This window comes from Phoxinus phoxinus, assembly GCF_949152265.1.
Source record: "Phoxinus phoxinus genome assembly, chromosome: 3".
In the NCBI taxonomy this organism is placed as follows: Eukaryota; Metazoa; Chordata; class Actinopteri; order Cypriniformes; family Leuciscidae; genus Phoxinus; species Phoxinus phoxinus.
The window spans coordinates 6,840,718-6,855,901 of NC_136878.1; the positions used below are offsets into that span (position 1 = coordinate 6,840,718).

Here is a 15,184-nt window from a genome sequence, read left to right on the forward strand (position 1 = left end):
TTTTAAAAGTACAAACTTTTATTTTGACAAATTATTGCTGTTCATGACAGGAAGTAGCGCAATATTATATATTCGCCCGTTTACTCTCTGTAGTAAAACCATGACAGCTCTATACAGGCTCCGATTTCTGTCAACATCTTTCGGATTTAATCACGCACACAAATGTATATCAGCCGGAAAACGTCTTAACATTGTCTTACAGTCGTGTTTTGCTCCAGAAAGAGCGACCAGCTCTTACAGTAAAGACGTTAACCACTGGAATGCAGTTAAAGGACACTTGAATCTGAAATCATTCAGCACTGTTAACGTAACGTTACCACTCAACAGACTCTGTTGGAACTGCGGATCTTCAGCTGCATTATTTTTCTGTTCCTCTTGTAATGCGATCCAACCTGCTGATGACAAGACTAATTATTTTGACATTTTGAATAGGTGAGTTAACTTGTGATTTAGTTTATACATTTTTGTTATAGTAATGAATGCATCACTTATGGTCTCGTTGTTGCTTATTCTCTGTCTTGGTTCTGAACTTCTTAAAAGTTGCTTTTTTAAATTTACTTTCATTCCTCAAAATCCATAATGTTGTTGTCATATAATTGTAACTTACTGTATATAATGTAGTAGGCTGGTTGATAACTACACTGATTCAGAACTGTACAGATACAGATTTCGGTTTCAGACTAGATTTCAAATGTCATTGTATTTCAACTTCATTATAGTTCACATCCTGACATATGTAACTGAACATATTTGTCTTTCCTCAGTGAACAAACATTTTCTTTGGACACCCAAAAACTTCAGAAAAGATACTTGGAGCTGCAAAGATCTCTCCATCCTGACAACTTCGGCCAGAAATCATTGGTAATGGACTATATTCAGGGCTTGACATTGACATGGCGTGTAACACAGTCACCTCCACTTGACACTTTGGCGGGTTGAATTTTATAATATATACATTATACATTTTATAATATATATTTTTTATAATATATAATATTATACATTTTATATTTATATTTATATAATTTTATAATATATACAGTTTTCAATTGTAGTCTTTTAAAATTAATAAACTAAGTGCATATCGCTTAAACAGTCAAATACACACAAAATAATGTTGAAATGCGGGTCTTGGCAAATATGCTAAGTAAACACAGTCCGTTAGTTTTTAAGTGAATATAAACAGTTGAAAAAATAAAATGCATGTGTAACAGTGTAATTGATCTGTGTGTCAGGTCTTAAAGCAGCACTCAGTAAGATCGGGATTTCTTTGTTGTATCCTAGCGTTTTGCTCGGAGGTTTCTCTCTAGAGCTCCCCCCGCAGCTTCGGAATAGATATTTGACAACAACTGTTAAAAACTCGCTGGCTATTCTCAGACACTAGAGGCTTAGTAGATCAACGACATCAAAGCAGATGGGAAACTCTTTGCAACGTCGTCTTCATTCGGGTTCCAACAGCGTGAGGGAGCGCAATAATGACAGCATTATAGCAGATTTCTTTTTGCAGTAAAGCAATTCTTTACCTCGCGAGACTTGGGATCACACGATACTTCCAGACGAAGAGGCCGGCGGGCCGCCGGCCCAAAGTTGCAAACGCTGTTTTTCCGCTCACGGGCACCAGGGGGGTGCGAAACCACATCCATTCAGCCCAAAATAAGTAATATAACCATTCCAGTGACTCCGAAGTTGATCAGATAAGGTAAAAAAGTTACTTAGTTCACCTTTAAAGTGACACTGACAGCAGCCTAATATACCTGCTGCCAAATTATGAGATAATATTGCAAATTTGTCAGTGTTTTTCCCATTGTATCAATGTCAAAATTGTGGTCAAAAAGAGTGTCTTGTAACTTTGGAAAACCACCTATAGAAAATAATTATATGTAACCTTTTAAAAGCAGTAGTATTTCTTTTTCTATAAAAAAAAAAAAAATCCTATTGAATATAAATAAATATATTGAATAAATATATGAATATACACACACACACACACGCACACGCACACACGCACACACACACACACCTTCTAACCCTTTTCTCTAGAAACTTTACTATCTCACTCTGTAACCAATGTCCAGGTCTATTTTGCTCAGGTAAAAGCTATACAGCACATCATTGTTCATATAAGGCAGTAGACAGTTTTTTAGTGATTGGTTCATGCTTTGCGTGTCCAGTCGGGTCTCCTGACAGCAACAGCAAGCCGGATGTGGATTCTCCAGGCTTTGGCAACTCTGACAGCTGAAAATGTTTCTCATCTTCAAGTCATTTCTTTCGTTTCTCACCTCGTGTTTCACCTGAAGAATCCCATCACAGCTCAGACCCTCTGCGTCTGCCCACACAGCGAGATCCTTCAGGGAAAAAAACCCACACAATTATCAGCATTGCTGGGGTTTCGCTTTTTGACATTTATCCTCATTCCCAAGAGGAAATCCTTACCACAAACAAAGAACATGTCATGAAATCTTAAAATGAATGTGACGATAACACATAATTATATAACGCTTGGAAAAGTTAGAAAACTTGGACTGAGTATGTACTAGTATTTTTTTTATTGTACCACACTTCCTTTGTTACTCCATAAAAGCACAATATTCTTTAAGTTGCTTTATACTTTGGAGCTTTGTGTATTTGTGCCTTTAGGGGCTGTTGAAATTGTTTTTGTAGCTCGTAAGAAAAATGACTTTAATTTGGAATGACTTTGTGGTCTGATCCTATTTACAGAAAGAGCAGGAATATTCAGAAGAACAATCAGCACTGGTGAACAAAGCCTACAGAACGCTGCAGAAACCTCTGAGTCGGGCCGTCTACATGGTAATTATTTGTTTAGTCAATATTCGTTGTGTTTATGGCATCCGTAAGGAGTATACACTGGGCCAAAAAATATTTGAACTCATAAGCTACACTTAAATCGAATCTAATATGCACATTTAATAATAAGAAATTTAAAGGAAATACCCAAGCATACTTTTCAAATAAAGTATTTCACATAAATATTTTAAAAAAATTGATCAAACAATGGATATACTGTTCAATATGAATATATTGTGACACTTATATATCTGTGAATAATTTATATATATATAGTTTATGTATAATCTATATAATATTTTGCACAAAATGATAAGGAAAAGTGGTCGAGAGAACTACATTTCCTACTTGTATTTGATATATTAGTATCAAATACAATGACATTCAATTTTTTTTGGAGTAGGTCACCCATAAGACTTTTATTCATTTTTGGAACACAAATTAATATATTTTTAAAGAAATCTGCGAGATTTCTGCCCCTCCATTGAGAGTCGATTCACCCAAAACTCTGACGGTTCAAAACTTTCATAAAGAGATCACAAAATAAATCCATTTGAATCGAACCGTTTAATCCAAGTCTTCTAAAAAGACATGATCACTTTATATGATGAACAGCACTCAACTCATGCTTGCTTGATGTGTGAGAACCAATGAGGTTCATTCTCACGTGTCACTAAGTAGGGCTGTAAAATCAATTAATCGCATCTATCATAAAAGTCTGTGTTTACATAATACGTGTGTGCATATATTTCTGTGTGTGCACTCGAGGATGGATACCCGACCCGAGCCCGACGGGACCGGTTCGGACAGATATTTAGAAATGATGTTCGGGTTCGGGTCGGGCTCGGTCACATCAGTGCGACATTGAACATTTTAAATTTAAAACAGCTTATTATGTAGGTAGCCAATGTGCCTGATATTTTCACTTGATGCAAACGATCGTTTTTGTGATTAAAATACATGTAAAATATTACCATAACATCTGTCTTCCTGTGTGCGGAAATTTGTTTATGTAGCCGTGACAACGAAACACGTGCATAATGTGCGCGCCTGTGTTAAGAGCGCTTGTTGCTCCGTGCGCGCTGATGCGCTTGTCCTGTTGACATTTCCGATTGCCTTCCTACAGTTGCTTAAAGGGGTCATGACATGTTTTTTTTTTTTTACTATTATGTTCCCTTAGGTGCAATTATAGTATTACTATAGTTTTTTTTACAAAAAACTTTTAAAATGTAGCGATTTATGACCTTTTCCCACCCTGTTTCTCATCCTCTGATTCAAACAGTCTGTTTTGGGGGTGTTTCCCTTTTAAGAGTTCAGTATTAACGCCCACTGTTATGATTGGCTAACGTCAGTGCCTATGCATCAATTATTAACGCCCCACAGCCAGAACATTTGCGGATTCAGCGTATTTAAAAAGTAGTTTAAAGTTTTAAATACATTACTTACAGTTTGCGTCGTCGTTGTTGAGCCCAGAATAGTCGGCACGGACAATCTTTGAGCAACAGTTTTCTGGCAAAGCCAGCATCATTTTGGGATTTGTTCTCAAAACAGTCATCCTTCAAATGTATAGAACAAACGCTTAAACTAACACTGCCGTGACTGAGACGTCCGCAAAAAAATAAAGTGCATCCATTTTTCCCTGACGACTGGATCTTTCGCAGCGTATTCAAAGATGTTGTTTGTCCACCTCTTATATACCAAAAGATCAAGGCAAATTTGGTTTCTCATGTCATGACCCCTTTAATAAAAGCGAGCTTTCCACACAAACAAACGTACATGTGTCATTAGTATGAGAAAAAAATGGGATTTTAACTGTCGGGCTCGGACATAAATATCTTTATGCCTGTCGGGGTCGGGTCGGGTTCGGGTTACTCCTCTGTCGGACGCGGGCCGGGCTCGAACAGAAAAATTCGGCCCGATCCGACCTCTAGTGTGCACGTGTCTGTGTATATACACACATATATGTGTACAATATATATTTATAAATATATGTGTGTGTATATACAGTATACACACACACAAATATAATAATATATATACACGCACACATATTATGTAAATCAGACTTTTATGTTAGGTGCGATTAATCGCGATTAATCGATTTTACAGCCCTATCACGCAGCACATTTGAGTCTCCAAAGTTTTGTTCCCATGTGTCAAGCAAGTACGGTTCTGTTTACCATATTTGAGTGCTTTACAGCTGTATCCGAAATCACACACTTCCCTACTATATAGTAGGTGAAAAACAGTATGTGACAAAAGTAGTATGTTCGAATTCACTGTACAAGAGTAGGCAAAAAGTACCCAGATGACCTACTTATTTCCACACATTGGACACTTTACTATCCCATGAGGCCACGGGAGAGGATTTGTGAATGTACGGTAAATGAATCACAGTAAAGTGACGTAACTGATGACAGCATAGCGGATGTAGTACATCCAGATTGTCTTCATACTACGCACATTTTAGCGGTCGTGAAGTAATTACTTATTCAAAAGAAGCACCTACCCAAGAGAGCGTGCTATTTTAAATGCAGCCGATGTATGTTTGCTAATCAATGTTTAAATGTGTATCAAAGCCTACATTAAATCTGTTCATTACATAAAGCGATCATGTCTCTTCAGAAGACTTGGATTAAACCGCATAATGGATTCAATTTTATGAATGTCATTAGAATTTTGGGTGAATAGAGTTTCAACGGAGGGATAGAAATCTCTCATAAAAGATTTCATAAAAAAATACCTTAATTTGTGTTTCGAGATGAAAGTCTCACAGGTTTGGAACGACACAAGAGTGTGTCCCAACTAACCCAAATACTGTTGCCATTTTCTATATTTTTAGACTTTGGCATGCACAGAAAAGTGAATTGAGTTTATCAGTGTATGCTATCTGGAAAAACACGCGCCCTATGTATCTGGCAGTCTCTATGACTATTGAATGTTATATTGTATTCTGTCATGACTGCTGCCAAGAAGCCGTGGTGCTGTTTGAGTAGCGCTTTACCCTCTGTAACCTGCGTGTTGTGCTCCAGCTGGAGCTGCAAGGGGTTCTGCTGGAGGAGGGTACGGACGCCACCGCGGACCCCGCGTTTCTCCTAGAGGTCATGGAGATTAACGAGAGCCTCGCAGAGACGCGGAGCCAAGACGAGGTCCATGCTATCGGGCGGTCAGTGCGAGGTGTGTAGGCCAGAAAGAAAAGCTTCAGCCGGAAGTGACTGTTGAAATGTTGCTCTGCGCCCACTCATGTCACTCGCAGCTTGTTTATGTGACCGTTTGCTGCCCTAGATTCATTCCATCAGAAAGTTCAAGGTTCTGTGGTTTTATGTTTGTGATTTCACTGCTTAAACATTGTGGTTGTGCTTGTCAGACTGTATTTGTGAAAGGACGGTAGCACTTCTGCTGTTTTTATACTGTGTTTTTACTTCTTTTTACCAGAGAAACTGAAAGGCTTGATTGAACAGATGAATTCATCCCTAAACAAAGGTATTTTTCACTCTTCATGACCTCCCAAATTTGACAGGAATACACAGCATGCGAGTGGAAAATTGCTGTTTTTCTGTTTGCCTCACGAGCCCTCTTTTTCTCAGGGGATCTGCTGACCGCCAAAGGGCTTTTAGCCCAAATGAAGTACTTCACAAATATAGAGGAAAAGGTAAAAGACAGAATTACTCAGGCTTCCTGAGGAAAAAAATTGTAAACAGTTTGCAATTGTAATCCATCTGACACAGCTCAGTGAGAGATTTCATGCTTGTATTTGTAGGTTTTTATAGTAATATTTATTGTTATTAGTACAAATTGTTGGATTATTGTTGGTTACTGAATAAAGTACATATATTTTTATCTTCTGTCAACATTTTTTTTGTGTTAGCAACAATAATAACCCTGGTCCGTATAGCACATATTTTAGTACTTTGGGTAATCTCAACCCTATGGCCCTGTTTACACCTGGTATTAAGATGCATTTTGGTCGATCGGATCACAAGTGGATGATGCTAAATACAGGCGTTAACAGGGTCTTGCCTTGCCTTGCCTTGCCGACTGAAGTAATGTGTAAACATTATAGGAAGCACGCTAGCCAGACGGGATTTAACCCCTTAAACCCCACAGCCATTACATATTTAAAACAGTAATATACTAAACCTAAACTAATCTTGACAAACTATATAACATTTGAAAGCTTACAATCTCTAGTTTACATACTGTATTTGGTGACTGATTTTCAAAATAAATTACAGAGGAGCCGTAATTTATCAATTTGCAACAAGAATATTTTCATATTCCTAAGGCGTGTTCAGACCTTTATTTTGAAATAGTGATGAACATGAAAAATCATGAAAGAATGGTAGAAACCGCAGTTTGTTTTTATGCCAAGAGTTCAAAAGATAGCATCCATTCAATTATTTTAGAAAAAAAGGTCTTAAAATGTTTAAAAAAATTTTTTTTATAGATTCACCATTTGTGATGTGGCAGCGAGCTATAATGCACATACGTGTTCTTTTTGTGTTTCTTAGAGGTTGAATTTATTTCAAAATCTGCCAAACTTCCAATACTACATCTGAATAGGATGTCTACTTCATAAATTGTATGAAAATTGTAAAAATAATGGTTCAGATCACTCAAACAACATATGGAAATGGGGGCGCCCTTATATGGGCAGTTTTGTCAACTAGTGGAAAAGTTTGGTACTGCGCACAAACTAAAGCTCACTGAAAGCTTATTTTTTGAGATATCAACCTAAAATTTGAAACGCATCTTGTTCAGATTTTTGCCTTTGATTTTTTTGCAGTTTTAGAGTCCACCAGGTTTTGAAAATATATATTTTATATAAAATATGAGTAATAATTTTTTTTACATTGTACATTTTCATAAACTCAAACTTCTATAACTCTTTTTTTCTGTTTAACTGTCTTAATTTATTTCACTTCTACAAAAATCTGCCAAATGTATTCTTTAAAACAAGACCAATCTTACATCTATATTCCAAAGCATTCTTGAATTATAAATTCGGATTGTGCATTTTCATGTCTAATAAAAAAAGGGGGATGCCGCATAAGGGGTTAAACTTTGTCGGCTCTCCTGGCATGTTCAAATGTAAATTGCGCAAGCTTATTTTGTCTATTAGATCTAAAGATCTGAAAAAACACATACATTACTCCGGCCCTCAAAGAAATCAGGACAGAAGTGGTTGAAAGTGGACAAAAGAGACGGATTAAAACACCAGGTGTAAACGGGATTGTGTCTCCCTCTACTTGCGATCCGATGCACCTTTAATACCAGGTGTAAACAGGGCCTAAGTGTGTGTAATATAAAATGCTTGCATTAGCAAACTTTGCTAATAACACTTGCAAACATTCTCTTAGATGGCGTTCCATAAAGAAAGTGTAACTTTCCCAAGACAATACTTCTGCTTTCAGCGTCAAACTGTGATTGGCTGATGCCACTCTTATTTGGGTCTGGTCTTCTGGGAGACGCGAGGAAACGGGAAACCCACAAAATGATGAAACCACTACAGTTATGAAACAAAACTGTGCAAGACAACAAGATTCATTTAGCTCAATCCCTGTTTGAATCTTTAATGCTACTTTCTAGACTGGCAATCTCTGCGGTGCGCTTTGTGATGAATGCGTCTTATTCCTCTCTAATGTGGGCTGATTCATTAAACTGTAATTGGAGCTGGATTTGTGCTAGATGATGACATTACTCTGGACACAGTCTGACATCAGTCTCTTATTAGATAGCGCTTCGGCAGAATTTCTTTATTGCGCCAGTTTGTACAGTCGCTTATGATGTGGTATGAATTCAATTACACCCTAACACACTTATCGATCCAGGATTTATGAATGTGTGTGTTTATGTGAAAGGCAGGGAGAATCAAGGTGTGATTTCTAGAACTGAAGATGCCTCTTTTGAGCTGTAGGGGGAAGCATGTCACCTCACTATGGAGGATGTAGGGAGGCAGAAAAACTCACAAAGGGTGTAAATTGTGTTTATGAAATGCTTGTTCTTAAGCATGCATATTCCTCGTGTAATGAGGAGTATCGCTTGAGTAGATTTTAAATTACTCTATTCCAACACTTTGAATTAAATATGTATAGAATGCATGGTTTTTAGTTCCCTTAAGATGGAAAATCTGTTACAAATCTTCCGTTTTGTGCTTTTTTTCCCTTCACTGATCAATAATTGTACATTTCATTAGTTGTGTTCTCTAAGATACACACTGTATCACTATCGCTCACACTTAGGGTTTTATAGTATGGACATAATGATATCTCAAATCATGTGGCTTGTTGAGAAATGCATTGTTTCTCAGTGATTGTACTTATAAACTTCACAAAATGGTTGAAAGAAATCCCATAGACTTAAACTTAAGAAGAGGCTGAACCCATTATTATTATTATTATTAGATATATTTTCTTTTACAGAAAAACAGTTTAAAAATGGAGCATTACCGAAAACCTTGCACAAAAGTCACCTTACACTGTAAATGTTGTAACAAGTATGTAGTTTTATGGAAGAATACTATCAAATGTATGGTTTTTGCAAGTAAAAAAACTAATTAATTACCATATAATGTACAGTAAAAAAAGCGTAAAGGAACATTCCCAGAAGTCCTTATGTGGCACATCAGATACAGATATGTATGGAAGGCCATTTCCGCCACATAAGAAAAACAAAAAAAAATGGTCAGAATTTTGAGATAAAAGTCAAAATTATTACAAAAAGTCATAATGCAAAATTATGAGATAGTCAAAATCGACATTGACTTTTTATCTCATAATTAAAAATTTGTAAGTCATAAATCCTATTTAGTAATTTTGACTTTTTAATATCATAATTTTGATTTAAGTCATAATTTAGATTTTTTTAAAGTCGAAATTTCTACTTAGTATGTCATAATTTAATATTTTTAATCTTGTAATAATAATAACTTACCAGAGCATGATTTTTTTTTCTTATTTTTTTGTAAAGTAATGCACTTTAGGGTATTTTCTGTTACATTTTGTTTTAATTTTTAAATTTTTTCTGTTAATTTAATGTTTATTGCATTATTTTAGCATCATGAAAGTATCGGCCATGTTTTATGGCCTCTGATGAACTATGATTTATGTGGCTTTCTTATTATGGTGGTTGTCCGTACATTTTAAGGTAAAAAGTTGATTTTGGTTGATCAAGTATATTATATTAACATTTGATCACTTAATAAAATATATGGTTATACGTTTGTTCTATGTACAGGTTATACGTACAGGCACCAATATGCCATCCTGCAATATCTGAAACATTGTCACCATATTTGCATTATTTTCTGTAAAGTTAACTTGATTTTTATTTACAGTGTAAAGACAAAGGCTCAGAAATAAGCTATTATGACTTTAAGATAGATGCCACCTAGCAACTAGTCAGAACTCCTTAGCAACTGCATAGAAATGCCTGGGCAACCACCAAAGTGACAGCATAATTTGCAAACGCAAGAACCAATCAATGTTTTTAGTGTTAAAAATGAAGGCCGTATAAACGAAGATCACGATGACTTTGCGTTTTTGAACCCTGCTTTGTCTAAGCTGATACTGTAGAAATGATCATAATTTAAAGTGAAAGTCCAGCTGCATCATCAACTCAAAGGCAAAGAAACAAGGACAGAACATTCATTGGCGGTTAGAAAAACAGCTTAGACATGCCATTTTGCATTTAATCTTTCGTTTAAGCCCGTGTAACACCACTGGAGCATTGCCCTGTGGATGTCCCGCTGAAAACAGGACTTGACTCACTTGTTTATTAAGTCAAGAACCACAGTGTCACGATTCTAAGTCTTCCACGCAGGAGACGCTATTTCCTTAATACGTGTGAATTAAACCACAGACAGAGAAGAGGGAGGAAATGTGGCAATCTGATTATTATTCATCCCGTAATCGGAAGGCATCTCCAGCCCTGACGAATTAATGGGAAAACATGATCGACCAGTTCTGAAGCCACTGCTGTCTTCACGTTGTCTTTGAAATTGGTTTGAAAGGAAAAAAGGATGTGTGAAAAATGTATGGTGGGCAGGGAAGAGAAAAACAAGTTAAAATTACTTTTCAGTGTAAATGTTGTTAAAGGTGAAGTGTCTTTTCTCCACTAGTATCAACAAATAAGATTAATGACAGGTTTCCTGTCTGCCTTTGGTTTGACAAACAGATTGTCTTGTCCAAAACACACATACCACTGGTTGCTGTTTTAGGGCTGGTATGTTTTAAAGGGGTGGTATAATACCCTTTTCACAAGATGTAAAATAAGTATTTGATGTCCCCAGAGTGTGTATGTGAAGTTTTAGCTCAAAATACCCCACAGATATTTTTATATAGCATGTTAAAGTTGTCACTTTTTGAGGGTGAGAAAAAACACACCGTTTTTTTTTTGTGTCTGTCCCTTTAAATGCAAATGAGCTGCTGCTCCGGCACAGGGGGCGGAGCTTCAAGAGCTCATGTCCTTTTACCTCACAAACACATGCACTGAAAATATCAATGTTTATGTTCAAAACGGAGTCAGACATTAATGGAGAGACTCAAGAAGTGTCAACATGTAGAATGCAACAGGACATTTCTGAATGGTTAGTTGATGAATTTATTCATCTTAAGTGTAGTTATCTTCTAGTCATTGATTAGCATAATCTATTAATCGCGTTCCCAGGGGCGGGGTTTATGTAAATTTTAGGGTTAGTGATGTCACTAACTCGGGAGGAATGTCGTGTAGTTCCTACCAGCCGTTTGTTAGTCCATAAAAAACGAAAAGCAAATATATTCCTTTGCTTTGAACTTTGAGCTTCGTAACTTTACAGATGTTGTTTATGCTCAAACTTGCAAAATTACACACTAACTAAAGTTAAAAAAGTGAAAGCATAATCAACCACCCCTTTAAATGTGCCACAGAGTCATAGTATTTATGATTTTTTGTGTTTCATGTAGAAAGTACTTTAAAATGTAAAAATAAATAAATAAAAGCAATCACATTTAAAGGCACAATATGTAATATTTATGGATTAAAATATCTAAAAACCACTAAAACAATGTTATACATTTTGTTGACTGGTGTACTTACATTATCCCAAATATTTAAATCCAGAGAAATCAGCTATTTTAACCCCGCTATACCCGTGACTTCCTTAGAAACCATTGAAACGCCAAAGACTCTTTAATATGTTATGTGTTTTATTAGACATAAGTGTACTGTTTGGATGCTTTTATCGACAGAAAACTAATCATTGTTATATAGTTCAACACGGTTAGTCTTATTGTTTGAATCTATTGTTTTATTGATTTACCACGAGTAACATGTTTGTACCATGCCTCGGAGACAGTGCTGTTTTGTCTGGTGTCAGCATGATAAGAAAGAGCTTTATTTGTAGGAACAGTAATACAGCACTTCCTCCACCATACAATAGATTTTAAAATGTATTGCATTCCATTTAGCAACACAAGTCATCCAGCTTTTATTAATATGATATTCTAATTTCAAGCTGCAATGTAAAACAAGTGTCTCATACCAGCCACCGAGCGAACGCACACAGAGTAACGTTAACAACTTTCAACACACTTAAATGTATTGTTTTGACCAAGTAAAACAGCGCTGTGTTACCCCACAATTTTAATTCGTCAGATAAAGTGACCTGTATCAGTAATTCAGCCTTCGTGGCTATTTCATTAGAAGGAAATAAAATAATGTGAATTTAAGTGATCGAATGCAAACTAACAAAGTTCAAGTTCAGGGACGAAGGAGGCAGACGTTAAACAACTTAATCGTAACTTTAATCATAAAACATGCACAAACACGGATGACTGTGGCATATCAACATAATGAAAAACAAAAATGTTCCCCGCTCTCGGCCCTGCCCTGCTTAATAACAGTAACATAAATAAAACTTTAATTCATTAGCTCATCCATAAATATGAAGCCCCGTCGAATTGCTTTGGTGAAGACCACAACTCCCATGATTCCACCCTCATTCACAGCGTCATCAAGCTACGCCTTTGTTATTGTTTTGAAAAAGCAACCTATCAGCGAAACTTACATACTGCGCCTTTAATGCCCAGATATACTGATAGCAATTTTTTTCCCTGTTCATATCTTCATATCTAAACGCCACTATCAGTAGCGGCGCGCATTAGGATGTTCGCTATTAGTATATCGCTGCTCACATATTTGAAACTTCTTTTTACCCCAAAGTGAAGAACGGAAAAGATCTTGGCCGTGAGTATATCGGGGCCTTGAGAATGTTGGACCACTGGGACCAGTGCACTGCATTGATGTTTCTGACTTTATGAATATTACTCTAAGGACTGTTTAACACATTTTACCATATCTAAATCCATTCCCCAGATTTTCTCCCTCAATCAGTGCAGAAAATGTGAAATAGTGTGTGTATTCCCTGTGGGCATGCTCATATATCATTGTTAGCTTTCAGTGCCACTTTTGATCAAGTTCTTTTTCGTGATTGAGCTGTGTGTGTGTGGCTCCATCATCCCTGTGTTAAAGTGCATAACCCAAATATACCAGCATTCAGACAAGCTGATATGAGCTTAGATTATAAGGCATGATCATCATGGATTGTTTGTGTGCCGTGTTCAGATACAGTATATGCACCGACCCTTTACAGGATTACTCATCTATAAAGGACCTTCCTTGTAACCTTACAAATGCTAATGAGATATTTCCCCTCAGCAGTGTTTAACTCGCGCTGTTTGATGCTCTTCATTAAGTCATTAATACTGCATGCAGATGTGCTATTTTAATCCTTTCCAGAACTGTTGGAATCGAGATTAATGTATAGATAAACAACAACATATGAATCACTTGTGATCTTTCGCTTTGCATATTAGGGTAAATCCCATCATATCTGTTGAAAACATGTCCAGGTCACATTGTGCTCCAGAGACTACATTTTGCATTAATAAATAATTTTTCTGTGTGTTTTTGAAAGATTATTTTTAAAACAGTTATGCATATATATGTTCTCATTACTAAAATGTAAAAAATATCCCCAATATATGATTTAAAGGAGAACTCCGGTCAATTTTAACATTGAGCTCAATTTTTAGTAAATTTGGAGTGCTGTCAATACAGAGAACAACGACAAAAATCGGTGTTGCCTACACAGTGTTATCCTCTTTTTTAAATTTACACCCTATTGACTTGAATGGGGCAAGTTTTAAACTTAACCAGTTCTTAGTCTTATCATCCTTGATGTGTCATTACAAGTGCCCAGCCATGTTGAGTGATTCCTTCAGAGTGAACACGAGTGAATCTGACTGCAGTAGATGTGAAAGATATTAATAAAAATGATGTTATATCAGCCAGCGCAAATACCTGTATTTAGTTCCTGTTTTCGGTGGAAGTCCAAAGTAGTCGATTGTCGAGTTCACGCGCATAGGTTTAGTTACTATGATCACGCGCGTGAACTCGACAATCGACTACTTTGGACTTCCACCGAAAACAGGAACTAAATACAGGTATTTGCGCTGGCTGATATAACATCATTTTTATTCATATCTTTCACATCTACTGCAGTCAGATTCACTCGTGTTCACTCTGAAGGAATCACTCAACATGGCTGGGCACTTGTATGACACATCAAATATGTTAAGAGGATAAAAGCAGGTTTAAAACTGGCCCCATTCAAGTCAATAGGGTGCACATTTTAAAAATAGGATAACACAGTGTAGGCAACACCGATTTTTGTCGTTATTTTTTGTATTGACAGCACTCCAAATTTACTAAAAATTGAGCTCAATGTTAAAATTGACCGGAGTTCTCCTTTAAAGGTAGGGTAGGTCAGAATTGTCTAAAACAACTTTTATTCAAATTTGTTTAAACTGTCTTTATATACCAATACATAATTAAAATGCAAGTACTCTGAAATAGAGAGTTTAAAAAACTGAGTGACTAGTGTATTTAATCTTCAATAAACACAGCTCATTAATTCCATTCAGTCCCACCTAAAAACGGGTGCGCGACTGCGCGCACGCGGGCAGAGCCAATAATAGCGGCGGTAGTCATGGCGATGGAGAGTGACAGTCGCGCAAGCCAATCACTTGTTTCGTCCCGAATGGAATTAATGAGCAGTGTTTTTTGAAGATTAAATACACTAGAGTCACTCAATTTTTATACTCTCTTTTTTCAAAGTACTTACATTTTAATTATGTATTGGTATATAAAGACAGTTTAAGCTTTAGACAATTCTTACCTACACAACCTTTAAATAGTAAAGTGGGTTTATATTTTGTATTGCCGCAATGCTTATTTAAAACAAGAATTAAAGAAAAAAAAAGACTTTACCTTAAAAATACTGTAATGAGAATCTAATGACAATCCCTATTTAAAAATAAAAGTAAATTAAAGTTGTTTT

The 15,184-nt window shown here is 36.3% G+C and overlaps 1 protein-coding gene across 1 annotated transcript; it reads left to right on the forward strand.

The window, feature by feature from the left end:
* Positions 1-51: 51 nt before the first annotated feature.
* hscb (HscB mitochondrial iron-sulfur cluster cochaperone) lies at positions 52-6,645 on the forward strand. The gene is made up of 6 exons (XM_079608632.1): positions 52-432; positions 765-861; positions 2,719-2,808; positions 5,838-5,982; positions 6,241-6,288; positions 6,393-6,645. Exons 1-6 carry the CDS (start codon positions 101-103, stop codon positions 6,485-6,487), a joined length of 807 nt encoding a protein of 268 aa, XP_079464758.1. The 5' UTR covers positions 52-100; the 3' UTR covers positions 6,488-6,645.
* Positions 6,646-15,184: the final 8,539 nt, after the last annotated feature.